The sequence below is a fragment of the Alligator mississippiensis genome, chromosome 4 (assembly GCF_030867095.1).
Source record: "Alligator mississippiensis isolate rAllMis1 chromosome 4, rAllMis1, whole genome shotgun sequence".
NCBI lineage: Eukaryota > Metazoa > Chordata > Crocodylia > Alligatoridae > Alligator > Alligator mississippiensis.
This window is the reverse complement of record NC_081827.1, coordinates 234,654,591-234,674,809: the sequence shown is the minus strand read 5'-3', so window position 1 is coordinate 234,674,809 and position 20,219 is coordinate 234,654,591. Positions and strand designations below refer to the sequence as shown.

General features: G+C 40.7%; 1 protein-coding gene across 5 annotated transcripts in view; it reads right to left on the bottom strand.

Moving 5' to 3' along the window:
- LRP1B (LDL receptor related protein 1B) overlaps positions 1 to 20,219 on the bottom strand; it is a 1,609,743-nt gene that overhangs the window by 304,516 nt on the left and 1,285,008 nt on the right. For 4 of the 5 annotated variants that reach the window (XM_059727405.1, XM_059727406.1, XM_059727408.1 and 1 more), the window contains 3 exons: positions 15,447 to 15,569; positions 10,810 to 10,929; positions 5,866 to 5,994 (listed from right to left, as the gene is read on the bottom strand). In XM_059727405.1, the coding sequence (XP_059583388.1) occupies positions 5,866 to 5,994; positions 10,810 to 10,929; positions 15,447 to 15,569 (372 nt within the window). Of the gene's footprint in view, positions 1 to 3,149; positions 3,273 to 5,865; positions 5,995 to 10,809; positions 10,930 to 15,446; positions 15,570 to 20,219 lie in introns of all 5 variants that reach the window. The other variant, XM_019480601.2, reaches the window with a different exon arrangement.

Here is a 20,219-nt window from a genome sequence, read left to right as displayed (position 1 = left end):
CTCTCCTCTGTCCTCTCTCAAGCTTCTTCACATCCCTCCTGAATTGTGGAGCCCAGAATTGGATGCAGTACTCCAACTGCAGCCTCACCAAGGCCAAGTACAGTGGGAGGATGACATCCTGATATGTACTTGAGAAGCATCTATGGATGCAAGCCAGATTTTGGTTTGCTTTACCAGCTGCAACATTGCATTGGTGGCTCATGTCCATCCTGTGGTCATTCATGACTTTCCAGTCTCTTTTGGCCTTGGCGCTAGCCAGCATAGCACTGTCAAGTCTTTGGTGATTTTTTCCAGAATCTTCCCAGGGATTGAGGGCAAGCTGATTGGCCTGTAGTTCCCTGGATCTTCTTTCAAGCTTTCCATGTCCTTCTTGAATTGTGGAGCCCAGAACTGTTTGCAATACTCCAGCTGCAGCCTCATCAATGCTGAGTACAGTGGAAGGATGACATCCTGGTTCTTGCTTGAGATCCATTGGTAGATGAAAGCCAGAGTTTTGTTCACTTTGCCAGCTGTGGTATCCCACTGGTGGCTCATGTTCACTTTGTGGTCAATCATGACCCCTAAGTCTCTTTCGGTTGTGGTGCTAGCGAGTGTAGCATTGATGAGCCTATTAGTGTGATGTGGGATTTCCCTCTCCCTTCCCTGAGGTGGAGCACCTTGCATTTCTCTGTATTGAATGCCATCAGGTTTTCATCTGCCCACCTTGCAAGCCTGCCAAGGTTGGCCTGGATCACCAACCTATCCCCAAGTGTGAATACTCTTCCCCAAAGTTTGGTGTTGTCAGCAAACTTAGCCAGTCCATTTCTGACACCAGAGTTCAGATCATTTATAAAGACATTAAAGAGTACAGGTCTGAGAATGGACCCTTGGGGGATACCACTGGTCACTGAGTGCCATGTTGATACAGTTCCATCAACTACCACTCTCTGGGTCCAACCTTGGAGCCAGTTCCCCAGCCATCAGCCTGTGTTATAATTGAGGCCGCAGTTGCCCAATTTTTCCATGAGGACATCATGAGACACTGGGTCAAAGGCTTTTTTTAAGTCCAAATATATGATATCAATCTCTTCCCTTTTGTCCAGGTGATACATCACCTCGTCATAGAAGGAAAAAAAATTGGTGAGGCAAGACCTACACACAACAAACCCATGCTGGGTATCCCTCAGAAAGCTGCCTTCTGTTAGCCTGTCAAGAATGGTTTCTTTGACATTTTTTTTCCCAAAATATTCCCAGGGATTGAGGACAAACTGATTGGCCTATAGTTTCCCAGGTCTTCTTTCCTCCCTTTCTTGAAGATTGGCACCACATTGGCCCTCTTCCAATCTTCAGGTGCTTTGCCCAAGTGGCATGAGATCTCGAATATCTTTGCCAGTGGCTGCGCAATGATGTCTGCCACTTCCTTTACCACTCTTGGGTGCAATCTATCTGGACCATCTGATTTGTGGAGGTCCAGCCACTCAAGGTGCTCCCTCACAAGATCTACACCAATGGTGGACATATATTCACCCTCACCCTGGTCATACTGCATCATGTTAGGCAGGGTGGTCCCTTTGGGCTGGTGAAAAATGATTCAAAGTAATCATTAAGCAGACTGGCTTTTTCCTGGGTGTCAGTAGTCAACTGGTTTAGCAAGGGTCCAATTTTGCCTTTGACTCTCCACATATCTGAAGAAGGACCTTTTATTGTCCTTGATTCATGTAGCTAGTTTGAGTGCAGTTGCAGCCTTGGCTTTCCTAGTTCACTCCCTACAGGTGTGGACCAGCGCAGAATACTCCTCCTTAGTGGTGTTTCCTGTGTTCCATCCTTCGTAAGGCTCTCTTTTTAGATGTAGGAGGTCCATGAGTTGAGCCAAAGGGGTTGCTGAGCCCTTTTATCACCTTTCCTACAGGTTGGGATGGACTTCCCTTGTGTTTCTAGGGTCACTTCCTTAAGGAGCAACCTGTTGTCATGAACTCTCTTCCCTGTCAAATTATGGCCTCTCAGGGCCTCAGGAACAAGCCTCCTTAGCGTATGAAAGTTGGCTTTCCTAAAGTCGAGGACTACTGCATTGTTGGATGGCTTGCCAGTTTTGTGATGGATAGTGAAAGTGATCAAGTTGTGGTTACTGTCATCCAGCTTCCCTTTTATTCTTAGGTCACTGATTAGCTCATCCCCTTTGACCAGAACCAGGTCCAGCAGTGCCTTACCTCTTGTCAGCCCATAAAGTTCTTGAGGCAGGGAGAGCTCATCCACGCATGTGAGGAAGATTTAGACTTCCATGAATTGGACAGAGTGCTCTTCTCATGAGATGTTCAGGTAGTTAAAGTCCCCCATGACAAACACGCATTGAGAGTGTGCAGCCTTGACCAGTCCCCTGATGAATTCATAGTCAAGCTCTTGTTCCTGATTTGGAGGTCTGTAGTAGACATCTACCATTGTATCCCCTTCACCACATTACCCTCATATTCTAAACCAAAGGGTTTCCAGTTGTCCTCTGTGTAGCTCTTCTTCACATAGAGAGCTACACCCCGTCCCTTTTTTCAGCACAATCTCCTGTACAAGGTATAGCCATTTATACCCATAGTCCAGTTATAGGAGGAGTCCCACCAGGTCTCTGTTTTCCCTATGAGATCATAGTCATTTTAGTTTATCAAAATGACCAGTTCCTCCTGTTTATTTCCCAAACTCCTGGCATTAGTGTACAGGCAAGTAAGTATGCCGTTGAAAGCTCTGCTTCTGGGCTGGGGTAGGAGTAGGTTTCCTTTAGCATCCTAACCTTCTGATTTGCAGCTGATACTTGGTAAGCTTGCTCTGATGGTTATCCACTTCACACCCACATCCAAGTCACTGAAGAACATATTGAAGAGTACAGGTCCAAGGACCAAATCCTGAGGAACCCCAATACCCACATCCTTCCAGGTCAATACTGACTCATCTACTACCACTCTCTGGGTGTGACTGCTAAGCCAATTTGCCACCCACCAGACCATGTAAACAGCTATGTCATAGCCTCTTAATTTATTTATGAGAATAGGATGACATACCTTATTGAAGGTCTTACTAAAGTCCAAGAAAAGGACACCCACCTCTACTCCTGCATCTAAGCATTTTGTGACCCTATTATTCAGCCTGAGATTTTTCTGCATTAATTGGACTTTAATTATACTTGCCACACTCAAGTGATTCATCAGATCCATCTCCACAGTCGTCATCATGGTCACATACAAACTGTTTGGGAATGCAGATTTTATTCTGGCACAGGAAGGCATTCTCATCACATATGTTATTGGGAGCTATGAAATATAGTACACAAAAAATAAGGAACACTTAGAAGAACAATTCATATTGTTCTTCATTTGGAAAAAAACCCTCAAGCGATATAAATTTGAGATTAATAACTGATTCAAAACAAATAATAATAAAATTTGTGTCACATACGCTGATTAGCACACACAAGCATTACCAGCAGCTGCCATCACAAAGAGGAAAAAATAAAAGATCCTAATGCATCTAGACATAAAAAATCTTCAAATGTTAATATTTTTTAAAATGTCCCATTCTGAAAATAACTTTTTCATATCCTACTCCTACAACTAACTGCCTTTATACATATTAGTGAAATAATCCAATCCAGAAGTCATGTATTACAGAACACATACTCAGTGGAGAGAGTTATTTGAATATTTTCCACCATTAAAAGTTTCTATTTAAATAAAAGTGGATGAAATATGAACTCTCTTAAAATTTTGACCCAAACTCAGATATCATTAATAGGATTATTTTCCAAACACCACCATCCACCAAAGTGTAAGCAATATTTTATAGAGCACCAGTGATGGAGATTCATTAAATTTAGATACAGCTGCCTCAGTTACATAAATAACTGGACTTCAGAATATTTTCCTTGCAAAACTGGATGAATAATATATGTTCTATAATAAACTGTTCACTGTTGTTAAATATGGGTGGTGGGGAATAAAAGAAATGCTTGTCTGAAACACATACAGTATATTATATCCAGTGGGAGAGATCTTCATCTTGTGATCATCATAATAACTATACTACTGTGGAGCTGTTATGGGGATATGTGAAATCTTCAGAGGATCTCAACTAAAGTATTCAAATTTATCACTGATGGCTTACAGTAGGGCTGTGCAAAATAGCATCGTTCCGTTTTGACTTACGTTTTGAGGTTTCAACAGAACAGAATTTCATTTCAAATTTTGTTTTGATTCAAAAGCCCTGTTCCATTTCATTTAGTCAAAACAGTGATGCTGTTTCAATGCTGTTTCAATGTTTCACCCATAGGCTATAATGGGGAAGCTGAAAACAGCCTCTCTCATCTGGCAGTCAATTGGGCTGCGGGAATGCTGCAGGAGCTGTGCCAGTCCTCCCTGGGTTGTGGGCCTCTGATCTGCCTGCCAGATGAGGGAGGGAAGCCAGGTGCTGCCACCTGGGACTGGCGAGCTAGGGAAAGGAACTGAGCCCAACCACTCAGTTCCCCTCCCCAGCGCTGTGATCAATCAGGCTGGGGAAGGGAACTGAGCCTGATCACTCAGTTCCTCTCCCCAGTGCTGCAGTGGATCAGGCTGGGGAAGGGAACTGAGCCTGATCACTCAGTTCCCCTCCTCAGCACTGTGACTGGGTTGGGGAAGGGAATTCAGCCCAACTGAGCTGAGTTCCCCTCCCCAGCCCTACGGTGTTCCCCTCCCTGATCCCAGTGCTGGGGAGGGGAATTTAGCTCAGCTGGGCTCAGTTCCTTTCCCCAGTCTGATCGATGACAGCGCTTGGGAAGGGACCTGAGTGATGAAGCTCATTTCCCTTCCCCAGCCTGTTCCATTGCAGGGTTGGGGAGGGATCTGACTGATTGGGCTCAGTTCCCTTCCCCAGCCCAATGGATTGCAGCGCTGGGGAGGGGAACTGAGTGAATGGGTTCAGCTCCCTTCCCCAGCCCAATCAAATGCAGCGCTGGGGAGGGGAACAGCCCAATGGATCCCAGCACTGGGGAGGGGAACTGAGCAATCAGGCTCAGTTCCCTTCCCTAGCCCAACTGATCCCAGCACTGGGGAGGGGAACTGAGTGATCGGGTTCAGCTCCCTTCCCCAGCCCAATCGAACGCAGCACTGGGGAGGGGAGCAGCCCAATGGATCCCAGCACTGGGGAGGGGAACTGAGCAATCAGGCTCAGTTCCCTTCTCTAGCCCAACTGATTCCAGCATTGGGGAGGGGAACTGAGTGATGGGGCTCAGTTCCCTTCCACAGCCTGATCAAACACAGTGCTAGGGAGAGAAACTAAGCTATTGGGCTCAGTTCCCTTCCCCAGTCCCATTGATCACAGCGCTGGGAAAGGGAACTGAGTGATTGGGATCAGTCTCTTCCCCAGCCTGATCAGAGCACTGGGGAGCACCCTCCCCTGCGCTGCGATCAGCTTCCTGCAGTCCAGCCATGGGAGGTGGGGAGAGCCAGGGCTGTGTTCTCAGCTGAGCCACAATGGGCTGCAGAGCCACTGGGAGTGCAGCCCTCGTTCTCCCCTGTCTCCCACCACCTGTCTGCTGGCATCTTTGAAACTCAAAACATTTTGACTGGCCTCATTTCATTTCAAGGCTGTTTTGAAGCCCTTTGTTTCATTTTGATTTCACTGTTTTGAGCTTGAAATGAGTTGAAACAGTATCAAAATGAAACAGACAGACAAATTTTGCACAGCCCTAGCTTCCAGTATATCTTGCATGCTATAAAGGCAAAGCACAATGCACTTCACTAAACACTGTACATCATAATGGACAAAGGATCCACCAGGAAAAAATACAAGAAACATGAAAAGTACTTTGAAAAAGTAATCCAGAACACATTTTAAAGTTTATTGTAAGTATAACAAAACAACTCATACCACAGCCAGCTGTAGAGAGTTCATCACTTCCATTAGGACAATCTCTTTCACCATCACAAAGCCAGTGTTGAGGAACACAAGCATGGGAGCCTAGGCAACTGAATGTGTCTGCAGCACAAGTTACGGTACCTAAAAAACATTGCAAAGGTTAGGGTTGAACAAATATCCCACCTGGAAAATTTTATGAGCTTTTTAGACTATAATTGCTGATGAGTTGTAACTTTAAAAAGTAGGTTGACATGTCAGGTTGTACATTGAACAATATTGTAAACATTTAGATTAAGATTGTACATTAAAGTTTCTGCATCTATATTCTTTCTTCTGTATATTAACTTTCCACAGTTATTCATTTATTTCTTTCAGGAATGTTATTTTACTGTTTTTCAAAAAAATCTAGGCAGTAGAACACTTTTACAAGGCACAGACATATTTTAGGAATACAGTGTGTTTTTTTAATTCATTGGATTACTCCTAATACTAAGAGTTATCCCATCTCTTCATTATCAATTCCAATGGGATTTTAGGTGCTTTGGGAAAGTTCAGGTCTGTATTGCCCCATACTGAATACTGAATAGAGAACATGGAGTAGTTGAGGCAAAAAACCCAAAAGCCCACAAAAGAAAAACAAGCTTTCTTAGTTTCATACAATGCACTTTTTTTCACTTAACAGGACCACTAACAACACAAAAGGGAAAATTAGATGGATTTTGAGTGTTTTGGAGTACTGTTCAGGGAATTCTCTCTGGGGTTGTATGTTTTTTGTAAGCTGCACAGAGTCTTTTGGATAGGGAAAAATAGAAATCTAAAAAAAATAAATAATTAAGTTAGAAGTTTTTGTTTTTTCTTTGAGAGCAGACTTTCCTCTATAATAAATTTCTATTTTTATGTACAGTTTATTAGCCTGTTTTGAAGTGATTGTTTTTATGCAAACCATCATTATGATGCCTTTTTCCAGATAAACCAAATTTGCATCTCTAAGGAAGAGAAGGTACATTTTCTATTCAGTTCTTTGAATATTTATTAAAATTAACGTTAAACAAATTCAAAGACTTCATCTTATGATTCATTTTCATTATTACCTCCAAAAGGAGAAAAAAAACAAACAAAACCCAACCAAACATTGTTGCTTTTACTAATCTGATATTTCAGATACTTTTGAAGATAAATTGCATTTTAGAGACAGGTAGACTTCAAAATGCTTAAGAGGGCTGGGAAACACAAACTCTTTTTGGCAGCCCTGGAAAAAATGAGCGAATCCCTTGTCATTTAAGAATCTTCAGTACTGCTCCTCTGGTAGGGCTTTTTTTTTTCCAATAGGATATCTATAAGCAATGGTAAACTATGGATAAGAAGGTGATATATAAAATCTGAACAAGATAAAGGAGTGGTAGTTTGTTGTTTTGTTCTTGGTTTGTTCTTAAAATTTCTATTTTCTTTTGATACCATTCCACTGAGCATGTGCGCTAAAGTAGAGACATTAAATCCGATTGAACCATGACCCCAGTATCCATAAACAAGAATCTTTTTGCCCGACTGCAAATATCAGGGTGATAACTTACCTAATGTTACAACTGAGAGCTGCTGGCCATTATATTTAAAAAATCATGGTGATCAGGAGAGGTTCCAGATGATTGGAAAAGAGCAAATATAGTGCCCATTTTTAAGAACAGGAAGAAAAAGGATCTGAGGAACTACATACTGGACACCCTTACCTCAGTCCCTGAAAAAATCATTCAGCAGGTCCTCAAGGAACCCATTACTAAGCATTTGAAGAAAAAGAAACTGATTAGGAACAGTCACCATGGATTCATCAAGGGCAAGTGATGCCTGACTAGCCTGATTGCCTTCTATGCTGAGCTGACTAGCTCTGTGGATATGGGGAGAGCAGTGGACATGATATAACTTGACTTTAGCAAGGCTTATATGTGGTCTTCCACAACATTCTCATAAGAAAGTATGGGTTGGATGAATGGACTGTAAAGTGGATAGAAAACTGGCTGGATTGTTTAGCTCAAAGGGTAGTAGTCAATGGCTCAATGTTTAGTTGGCAGCTGGTTCCAAGTGGAGGGCCTCAAGCATCAGGCCTGGAGCCAGTTTTATTCAAAATCTTCACCAATGATCTGGAAGATGGCATGGAGTGAACTCTCAGGAAGTCTGTAGATGACACCAATCTGGGTGGAGTAGTAGATATGCTGGATAGTAGTTGATATGCTGGACAGTAGGGCTAGGATTCAGAGAGACCTCAACCAATTGGAGGATTGGACCAAAAGAACTTGCATGAAGTTCAATAAAGATGCGTGTAAAGTCCTGCATTTAGGACAGAACAATCCTAGACACTGATATAGACTGGTGACTAACCAGCCAAGTAGTAGGACTGTGCTAAGATTTGGTTCCTGATTTAATTTGGCAGAGATTCAGTCCAATTCAGTAGCTGCATCCGAATCGAATCAGGACCCTCCAAATTGAAAAGTTACCCACTGGGCAATTTTTGCAAATCCAGCAGGCTAAGGCACTCAAGGGAACCTACACCTACCCCAGCCCCGGAACAATGTGTAGGGAAGACTAGAACCTCCACTGAGACACGTATACGCCCGTACACCAATGTCAGGAGCTTGGGGAACAAACAGGAGGAACTGGTCCTTCTACTAAACAAGAATGACTACAATCTCATATGGATAATAGAGATCTGGTAGGACTCCACTTATGACTGGGCCACAGGTATAGATGGCTATACCCTGTACAGGAGAGATTGTGCAGACAAAAGGGGTGGTAGTCTAGCTCTCTCTGTCAAGGAAAGCTATACATACCTGCAAGCCAACATTGGTATACAGGGTGGATCACTGGAGACTCTCTGGGTAAAAATTTGTGGTGAAAATGGCACAGGGGACACAATGGTAGGAGTCTACTACAGACCTCCTAATCAGGATCAAGAACTTGACCAGGAATTCGCAAAGAAACTGGCTGAGGCTGCATGTTTTCAGTGCATGGTTGCCATGGAAGACTTCAACTCCCCAGAAATCTTATGGGAAGAGCACTCAGACAAATCTGAACAGTCTCAAAGCTTCCTCATCTGCATGGATGAGCTCTAAAGCCGTGTGTATGTCTGAATCACTGACTCACTGAATCAGCATTGAATCTTCAGATTCGGGTTTGGATTTGACCGTTTTGAATCAGGGACAGTGATCTGAATCAATGAATCGAATCACTGTCCCTGATTCGGGCTGAATCCAAATCCAAATTGAATAAGGCCTACTTTGCATACCCCTGCTAAGCAACTGCTCTACAGAAAAGGACCTGGGGGTTACATTGGATAATAAGCAGAACATGAGCCAACAGTGTGCCCTTATTGCAAAGAAAGTTAACAGCATCCTGGGTTGCATTGGTAGGAGTGTCACTAGCCAACTGAAGGAAGTGATTATTCCCCTCTATCCAGCATTGGTGAGGCCACATCTGGAGTACTGTGTCCAGTTTTGGACTTCCCACTTCACTGCCAATTACAGAAAGGATGTGGACAAATTGGAGAGACTCTAGCAGAGAGCAACAAATATGGTGAGGGGGTTGGGGACATAACTTACAAGGACAGACTGTGGGAACTAGCCTTATTTAGTCCAGAGAAGAGAAAACTGAGGGGGGTGGTGGTTAATAATGATTTTCAGCTCTCTAAAGGATGATTACAAAGAGGCTGGAGCCAGACTCTTTTCAGTCATATCAGACAGTACAGCAATGGGCAATGATCTCAAATTGCAGTAAAGGAAGTTTAGGTTAGATATTAGAAAAACTCTCTCACTAGGAGGATAGTGAAGAATGAAAAGGTTACCAGGAAAGATTATGGAATGCCCATCCTTATCGGTTCTTAAGACCCAGGTAGACAAAGCCTTGGCTGGGATGATCTAGTTATGGATGATCCTGCTTTAAGCCGAGTGTTGGAATTGATGACCTCCTGAGGTCACTTCCAAACCTAATTTTCTATTATTCTATGATTCTATGAACTCATTTACATTACATTTACATATGGTAGACTGATCCTTTTTTTCTTTTTCCCTGTTTACTCTTTGTGTTTGTAAAAATATGTTTTATTGGGAAACTGATTTAATAAAGTCAGAGCTTTGAATGTGAGCTAAGAATACTTTATCTATGGCTTACTTAACAGTATAATCATAAGGCATTAATAGCATAACAAAGTCAACTCATTAACTCTAACCCTAACTATAATAAGGAATTTGAGGAAGACCTCACACCATTATTCATCTTTAAATTCAAAGACACCAAGTCTTTTCTCTGCCAGTGTCAAGAAAAAAAAAAAAAAACCTGTACAAATTAATCCTCTAATTTCCCTCCCCAGGAAAATGTTATATGTTTCAGAAGGTACACAAACATCGAAACCCTGGTACTGCAACTACAGTACCCTCCTAGTTGAACTATCAGTGTTTATAGAAACTACCAACAAAGATCTAGTCAGTCAGAGAGCAAGTTTTCTATAAAATATGACAGACTTCTTGAACAAAACATGGAATATTGACCATCTCCCTGAGCAAGATCTACTTGCTTCTATGATATCCCACACCATGACGGCATCATAGCCTGCCTGAGATACAGGCAAGAACACAAACAATGTCATATAGTTGATACGCTAAAGATATTACCAAACAAATATTACTTGTCATACATTACTGGGACCATGCGACATTAGTACAATACTACTACCATTGATTGATTAATATTAGCAATGCTATTTATATTTAATATTAGAGAAAATGATTTAAGTCATTTTTTCTTCTACAATGTACTTTGATGAACATGACTGACTATTAAAGAGTTATAAGGTTCTTTTTAAAAAAAAAAGATCTCTAAAACATTATTCTGCTTATATCCCATATTAACATCCTGCATCTCTCAGGATCAGACTCTAAAATTAGATAAAACAATAAACATTATAATACTCACCACAGACAGCATCACTCTCATCTAAGCCATCTCCACAGTCATCCTCCCCATCACAAGTCCATTGTTTCGAGATACATTTGTGTGCAGAACAAGCAAACTGATTCCAGGAACAGGAAGAATCTAAGGATGATATCAGCCATGATACTTACTATGTTTGTAAAAATACTGGGTTCCCTCAGAGTACCAATGCAATTTAAAAATTTCTCCTTGGATTTTAGAACTCTAATTATATATGTAACAGAAAGATAGTTAGTCATTTTAGTCTAAGATTTGGAACAAGGCAGGCAAGGTAGCACCTTATAGACTAACTCATTTAGAAAGGTTTGAGCTTTCAGATGCAACAACCTATGCTATGAATAGGCTAATTCCTTCTATACATGGAACTATGCAGTAATGTTGGGAATATAATTGAAGATTTGTATTGGTTACTCACTACTTTATATTCATTAATGTATGCAAAAAAAGTATGGGCAAAACTTTTATGGTAGAAAGATTTTTAAAATGTTCTCTGAGTAGAATAAGAGAAAATATTTTTAAAACATGAAAACAGTTCAGGTATTTCACAAGGATGTTTTTGCTACAGCAAACCACTTTGCAATTATGGTAATAAGGGCAAAGCCAGAATAGTCCAATGCTTCAATCATTTCATCTTGGTATTTCCGTATTTAATTACATCTTGAGAAAATTTCCATGTTCTTTTTCTTGTCTGAAAAATTGCCCTGTATTTGCATGCTGTTGTCCTAACTATTTACATTCTGAATACACTGGGAAATAATAATGCTCTGCTGCCATTCAAAATCTGTCTGCAGTAACATCAAATAAATGCCAGTTTAATATTAAGTTTTTTTTTTTAAAGAAAACTTCAAGTAATTCTCTTTTCCCCCCATTCACCCCCATAAGAATAAATGCATTGTGATTTAACTGAACAAAAAAGAATTCAAGATGAATAATAGATAAAAGGTCATGTATTATAATCTGAATTATAATGAACATTGTTCAGACTTCTTCCAAATGGGTAAAAGCTGTAAAGTGGGAAAAGACAGCTAAGACCTAAAACAGCCAATAAGCGTCAAAATATTTTAAAAGCAATGAAAAATTAGGAGGCCTCAAATTCTTGCTGGCAAACTGAGCCTGATAAACAGTAGCTTTGTCTAAGCCACTGCACTACATAGTATAGAGTTTAACCACTGACTAACAGAAGAACAAGGACAGCAATGAGTGGACAAGTTGAAGGTTTCACTCAGGAGGAAAAATGAAAAAAAATTATCAGTGATTATTAGGGTTGTGCAAAGCTTCTTGTCACTGATTCAATTCAGCAGAGATTTGAAGCCTCCAAATTGATTTGGAGAGATTCAGAAAGATTCAGTGATTCAGACATAGACACAGATTTACATGTTTTTTCTACGTAGTTCAAGGTAGCAGGAAGCTCATGAACACTGAGATGCTGGGGTGGATGGAGCGTCCCGCAGGAGCACAGGGGGGTCCCCAGCGCATTTGACAGTGGACCCAGAAGTGGATCAGAAGCACTTCCAGAAGCACTTCTGGATCTAAAGCCTCCCCCCCCTGTGCTCTCCCCAGCTCAGCAACTGCTGCCCCCTGACCCCTCTGGTGCCTCCTCAGTCTGGGGGAGCACCAGTGGTCCCTCCGTGGCTGATCACTGAGCTGGGAGGGCATGGGGGGCCCTCAGTGCACTCCCTGGTGGACCAGGAAGTGGACTGGAAGTACTTCCAGGTTTGCCGTAGAGCACATGGGTGGGGGCACACTTCTGTGGGATGCTCCATCTGCCCCACCATCCCAGTGTTCATGACCCATGCTTGGTACCTTGAAGTATGTAGAAAAATGACTTAAAGCTGTGTCTATGGCTGAATCCAGGCTGAGCTGGACACGTTCAGTAAATGGGCAGACGAGAACCTGATGGTGTTTAACACTGAAAAATGCAAGGTTCTCCACCTTGGGGGGGAAAAACTTGCAGCATTCTTATAGGCTTGGTAGTGCTACGCTGGCTAGTACTACAGAAGAAAGAGACTTGGGGGTCATCATTGACCACAAGATGAACATGAGCCTGCAATGCGATGCTGTGGCTAGCAAAATGACCAAAATGCTGGCTTGCATCCATAGATGCTTCTTAAGCAAATCCTGGGACGTCATTTTCCGTTTGTACTCAGCCTTGGTGAGGCCGCAGCTGGAGTACTGCATCCAGTTTTGGGCCCCACAATTCAAAAAGGATGTGGAGAAGCTTGAGAGAGTCCAGAGAAGAGCCACATGCATGATGAGAGGTCAGGAAAACAGACCTTATGATGACAGGTTGAGATCTGTGAAGCTCTTTAGCCTGGAAAAGCAGAGGCTCAGGGACAATCTGATGGCCACCTATAAGTTTATAGGGGTGACTACCAGTATCTGGGATGACAAGGTAGAACTGTTATAAACTACTGCAAGACCGTTTCTGGCTGGACATAAGGAAGAGTTTCTTTACTGTCTGAGCCCCCAAGGTCTGGAACAACCTGCCATCGGAGGTGGTGCAAGCACCTACATTGAACACCTTCAAGAGTAAATTGGATGCTTATCTTGCTGGGATCCTATGACCCCAGCTGACTTCCTGCCCTTCAGGCAGGGGGCTGGGCTCGATGATCTTCCAAGGTCCCTTCCAGCCCTAATGTCTACGAAATCTATGAAATCTATGAATTGTTGATTCTCCAAATCATCATCGAATCTTCAGATTCGGCCAAATTGAATTAGGGACAGTGATCTGAATCAACAAATAGAATCACTGTCTCTGACTTGGGCCAGATCCAAATCAAATATGGCCCATTTCGCACACCCCTAGTGATTATGCCTCTAATCTTCATTTTTACCATCTAATTATGAGATTGCTTTGGTGAATTTACAGAAATATAAGGGGAATACCAGTTCTCATTATGGGCAAATATCAAATTACTTACATCTGCATTAATGTCTAAGAATCCTAGAAATCAGAGGCAGAAATGCCGAGTCATGGTCCACAGGCAATTCCTCTACATAACAATTTTGCTTAGAGGCATGAGGCTTAGTTTTGCTGCTGTTATTGCTGAATGGTTGTATTTCTAGTGTTATTTCTACTAACAAAAAATGGCTAAAACAAAAATGGACAATGAGTTTCAAAATATTTCAAAAGCAATGAAAAATTAGGAGAATGTTAGTATGCATATTTTAGTGTTAAAATAATTTATTCTCCCCCTTAATACTAAAATTATTCTGGTATAAGTATCTTTATGTTGATAAAATTGTGTCGATATTATGGAGTTATTTGTATTTGTCTGACATGATTTTGTATGTCAATAAGCCTGTGATAATTTTGTCCATTTCTGTTGCCAGTACAACAGAAAGCAAGCAGAATTTGCTTTACAAGAATTCAAGATATATAATAAATAAAAAGGTTATATATTATAATCTGAATTATGAGAATTGCTCAGGGTGCCTCCAAATGTGTAAAAGCTTTAAAGAGGGAAAAGACAGTTAAGGCCAGAAACAGCTAATAAACTTCAAAATATTTTAAAAGCAATGAAAAATTAGGAGGCCCCAAATTCTTGCTGATAAACTGAAAATAGAAAAAAAGAAGGGGGTGGAGGAGGTAGATTTTGCTCATTTTGAAACAAGAAAAATAAAACGAAGGACAATTTATATAAATCTAAGTATTTTCAAACAGCCCTGTAACTAACCCTTGGGGTGTGCTGAAGCAGACATGGAAAGGAGAGAGGGCTTTCTGTAGCTCAGAACTACCCTTGAGCAAAGCATATAGGAATACAAGCAGCGAGAGACTTTTCTCCTGAACCCATCTTGACAGTCATAGAAAACTACTCCCTATATCAAGAATCTTGATAAGCAGAAATGTTTTATTTCTCCTGTTCATCATCCAAGCTCGAGCTACTTTTTCTTGTTTGGTATTTGCAGTTATTTTGAAACCAACTTGGGGAAAACCTAGGGACTAACATTTTCTCTTTATAGGCATTAGAGTAGAGAAGTTTCTGAGTCAACTGATATATGCCTGAAAATGGCAACACATCCTTCCCCATCCTCCCCCCCCCCCCCCCCGCTTTTTTTTTGGTTACTTTTGCTAATACATGATTTGTGATCTTGGGTCATCCTCATACACACCGCATACAAATGTAAGGAGTATAGGAACACAAATAAATCAAAATAAGAGAAACAACTGCAGCATTGTTTTATGATAATGCCATGAAGATATGAGTCTTTAACTTCATTTCTATATAAATTTCTGAAGCTATCATTTCTTAGATAACATGGCTATCATATAAAGATGCAACATTTTATGTACTGTACATTCCATGACATTTACTTATGGGAAAGTTTGACATTTCATAGAATACCTAGTTTAAATATTTTCCAAGCACTGACTGTAGATTAAACTATTTGGTTCTGGCAGAAATTCTAAAGGATTAAGTACTTAGTTATTTCTGAATAGACTCAAATGTATTTCTAGATGCTGATTTGCCTAGATTTCAAACAGTCTATCCAGTCATTGCTTGAAGTAAAATGTTAAAGAATTTGAGTACTTTTGATTAAAACAAGTTACAATTATAAGGCTTTCCTTTGCACATGCCTCAATGATTTTAGCAGTGCGAACAAGACAAAATGCTCACCACAATGCAATTCATCGACTCCATCCTCACAGTCTTTCTGTCCATCACATAGCCAGGTTTTCAGAATACATCTTCCACTAGGACAACCAAAATAATTTTCTTCACATGTGGGTTTGTTTTGAACTGTGATAAAATAAAGAATGTAATGTAAAATGTGCTCTGCTAGTATGATTAGGAGCCGAATACAATTCTGCTAAATTTCTGGAAAGCAATGGATGAAGTTATTTATTTAGAACCCAGTCTTTCTGCATTTTTAAATATATATACTTTAAGGAAGAATCTGGGTAGAATGGATAAAAAGAAAGCCAAGGTGCTCTGTTTATCCAGAAGAACATTATATCTCAATCTGGTCTATAAGGATATAGGAATAAATAAGGTTGTTCAATTCAGAGGCAATATGGACCTGGTTTAAATGAAAATAGCTCCATTTTAGTCACAACTAATGTGCTCAATTGATATACAGTGATTTATACCAGCTGATTATCTAGTTCATCACATCATTCCTCACCTGAACTTCACAATTGTTTTCAATTTGTGTCTTTTTTTTTTTTTTTTTTACATTCATTGATGTCTAAGCTGACACCAACTGACTTCACATATGGCACTATGTAGCTTGCAGATGGTAACAAGTTTTGCAGTGAAGTTCTGACCCCATTAAATCATTGTAAACTTTTTTGTCTTTTCATTTTTGGAGGGGAACAAACTGATATTTTAATTTAATTAGGTGGGATAATCTAAATATAGACAAAGGAAAGGAGGAATACTGCATATGTAGTGGCTGAATGCAGTTGCAAATACAGTTTTGTTGACTAACACAGCTACTTCCAAAAATCTGAAGAAAGACCTCTCCTTTTTATAAATACAGTAGATTACACTCAATTTCATATTGGGTCCAAATGTTTAAATTCATTCAGGTTCAATATAAGTCTGCGTTTCTTTCTCTTCTTAGCAGCCCATGATTTAAAATGCTAGGATTATCTTTGTTTTCTCTCTCAACACACAATGGTAAAATCTCCCTTTATTGAAGCCAGTGGAATATACAGATTTTTTTTCAACATAAAAAAGAGATCAAAGAAGAAGTGAAGTCATTATGCAGTGAAGCTAGAGGAGAGACTACAGGTTATCTAGGAATAACCCAAGAAATAATGAACATTTTACCTGAGTTCCCAGTAAGAAAGACAATGTTGAACATGGTGTAAAAAGAGAATGGCTAAAGGGACCAATGGTTTGAAAATGGAAATTACAATGTATGAGGTAAAAAAAAACAACCTCTAAAATCTAACTGGGCCATTTGAGAAGGGAATACACAATCTCCATCCCAGATTTCTAAATGAAGTAGCTCATGAACTTCTGGACTTCAGGAAGGCCTTTGGCACTGTCTCCCACCCCATTATCATTCAAAAGATGGGCAACTGGGGCATTGATGCCTACACAGTCACATGGATTGCAAACTGGCTGAGGGCCCACACTCAGAGAGTGGTGGTGGATAGGTCATATTCGACCTGGAATGATGTGAGCAATGGAGTCTCCCAAGGCTCAGTCCTTGGGCCCGCACTGTTCAATTTCTTTATTAGCGACTTGGACAAGGGGGTGAAATTCATGGTTGACACCAAGATTTGGGGTGAGGTGGGCATGGTAGAAGGGAGGGACAGTATACAGCTGGACCTGGACAGGTTACAGGGGTGGGCAAATGAGAACAGGATGGGATTCAATGCTGACAAGTACAGGGCACTACACTTGGGCAGTAGGAACCAGCAGCTTACCTATAGGCTGGGGAACTCTCTTCTCAAAAGCACAGCGGCAGAAAGAGATCTTGGAGTTATTATCAACTCCAAGATGAACATGGGCTGCCAATGAGAGGACACGGTCAGTAGGGTTAACCACACCTTACCGTGCATCCGCAGATGCATAACAAGCAGGGCCAAGGAGGTGATCCTCCCCCTCTATGCAACACTGGTCAGGCCACAGTTGGAGTACTGCATCCAGTTCTGGGTGTCACACTTCAGGAGGGATGTGGACAGCATTGAGAGGGTCAAAAGGAGGGCCACTCGCATAATCTGGAGACAGCATGGCAGACCATATGAGTAGAGGCTACAGGACCTTAACCTGTTCAGCCTTCACAAAGGAAGGCTGAGAGGGGACCTGGTGGCTGTCTATAAACTTACTAGGGGGGACCAGCGGGGAATGGGAAAGACCTTGTTCCCCCGAGTGCCTCCCAAAGTAACAAGGAATAACGGCCATAAGATTTTGGAGAGTAGGCTCAGACTAGACATTAGAAGGCACCAACTATGAAACCAGGTTGAGACTGGCAAAACAAGATCTGCAAGGTCCCTTCTGTCTCTACATCTATGAATCTATGAAATTGTAGGTTTGGTCACAAGGATTTTTAATTAATCTATAAATGTAGGGGATGAAACGGTATGACTGAAAATAATCACTGTATATTATTATTATATTCTATTTGATCTATCTACAATAGATCAGGTAGTTTATATACATAAGAAAGGGTAAGACGCAATACAAACAACTACAGGTTTATTAATAAGACCACAGTATACAAAACTTTAGGAAAAAAAGGAAAGAAAGAATAGTTGGAGACAGATGAAAGCAAAAAAGGAGTAAACTGCAACATCAGAATAATGCCAAAGGAGGCTACACCAAACTAACCTATATTCTTCCCTTCGTGAGATAACTAATTTTCTAGATAAGAGAACTGCTGTAATCTATCAAGATCTCAACAAAACAGCTGGTACAGTATTTTGGGAGGAAAAAAAAGCATTAGTTAAGCTGTAAAAGATGTGAATTGGTACAAGAATTGCTAGACAAGTGAAAGGAACTGGCTAAAAGGGGGTGAAAACAAATCAGGCTGAAAGGTTAATTATCAAGCTGAAGGAGGTCACTAATGGAATTCTGGAATTTGATTTTGGGGCAGAATTCATTTGATTACTTTTATTAATGATTTTGTTCAGAAAGTAGGAGTGTGTTAATAAAATATGCTGATACTTCAAAATACATTGAAAACATACAGGAGGATAAAACTTTCATGGAGTAAGATTTGAATAACCCTGAGGAGTAAAGTAATAAAAAAAAAAATATTGCATAAGTACAAGGTCATAAAGATTTTCCTTCTTAAAGTTGGAAGCTCATAAAGATCTGATCAGAAGATCTGAGTACACTAGTTGATCAGAGGATGACCATCTATGTCACATTGAATGTGGCTTAGAAAGGGGAAAGGCAATCCTTGGATCCATGAGATGACATGTTTCAAGTAGGGACAGGGGTGGATCTAGAATTTTGAAAATGGGGGTGCAGGCAGTGAGATGCATCATCATATATAAGATAAGACTCATCTTTCTCCAGTTAAAAACAAACCAGAAGCTTCATTAATATACTATGAAACTAGGGCAGTATTATTCAGTTTAAGATTAAAGCAAAAACAAATAGAACATCACTAGAATGAGATAAAAACAATCTGTACAACTGTGAAGTAAGACCTTTACTATCCGGACCAGCTAACAAAGAGCTGAATTGCAGAACTAAGGATACCTTGAATAGTGGAACACCAAGATCATTAAAAAGAAGAGAGGGTCATTAACACCTGTAGAATGAAGAGTTTAAGGGATCAGGTAGATTACAATGAGTCATGAACTCAACTGATTCCCTCAGGACTGCCTGACTAGAAATGCTGTTGCCAGGCAGTTGGCTTAAAAATGTGGGTGAAGCAGAAATCAAATGAGGGTGTAAATATACCAGTGTAACCCTTCCCCCTCTGCCCCCCTGATCTGCTCCTGGATAGTGAAGTATTAATCTCTTTGAAAAATGTACTGGTGTAATGCACTAAAACAATAATACTGCAATTAAAAAGTAATACTGTGTACAACTCTGGATATCAGTGTTCAGAAATGATCAGTTCAAATCCAAACAGGTACACAGAAAGACTACTAGGGAGGATCTTGAGACTAAACAAAAAAGGCAACTTGATGTTGGCATGTTTAAACTTAGCAAATTAAAGACTAAGAGGGGATGTGACTGCCATATATAATCATTAAAATAAATCAGGGAATTGAACTGTTTAAGTTAAAAGACAATATAGACACAAGAACAAATGGGCATGAACCAACCATGAATAAATTAAATCTGGAAATTCAAATTAAGTTTCTCATCATTAGTGGAGTTAGGTTCTAGAAAAGAGTTCTAAAAGGTGAAAAGAATTAACTGGTTTAAAAAGCTATATCTCTGTAAGGTTATGATATGGTTGACATCATGACCCAGGTGACTCCTTCTTGATCTTACATTTTGCCATACTCTTCCACAGGGGCAGCATTTCACACACTGAGTCTAGTCCAGTAAACACTTAATACCAACCTCAAGATTTAGAGTTTAACCTTCATATGTTCCCATGGGGAAATTTCCTACCCCAGACACATATTTTGTTCACAGTTTCATAGTTGGTAGGGTCGGAAGGGACCTGAGCAGATCATGAAGTCTGACCACCTGCTATGGGTAGGAAAGAATGGTGGGGTCAAAAGACCCCAACTAGGTGATTATCCAACCTCGTTTTGAACACCTCCAGGGTAGGTGTGAGCACCACTTCCCTTGGAAGTTGGTTCCAGCTCCTAGCCACCCTGTCTGTGAAGTAGTGCCTCCTGATATCTAGCCTGAATCTACTCTCAGTCAACTTATGGCCGTTATTCCTTGTTACTCCCGGTAGCGCTCAGGGGAACAGGGACTCTCTCATTGCCTGCTGGTCCCCCTTCAACAGTTTGTAGATGG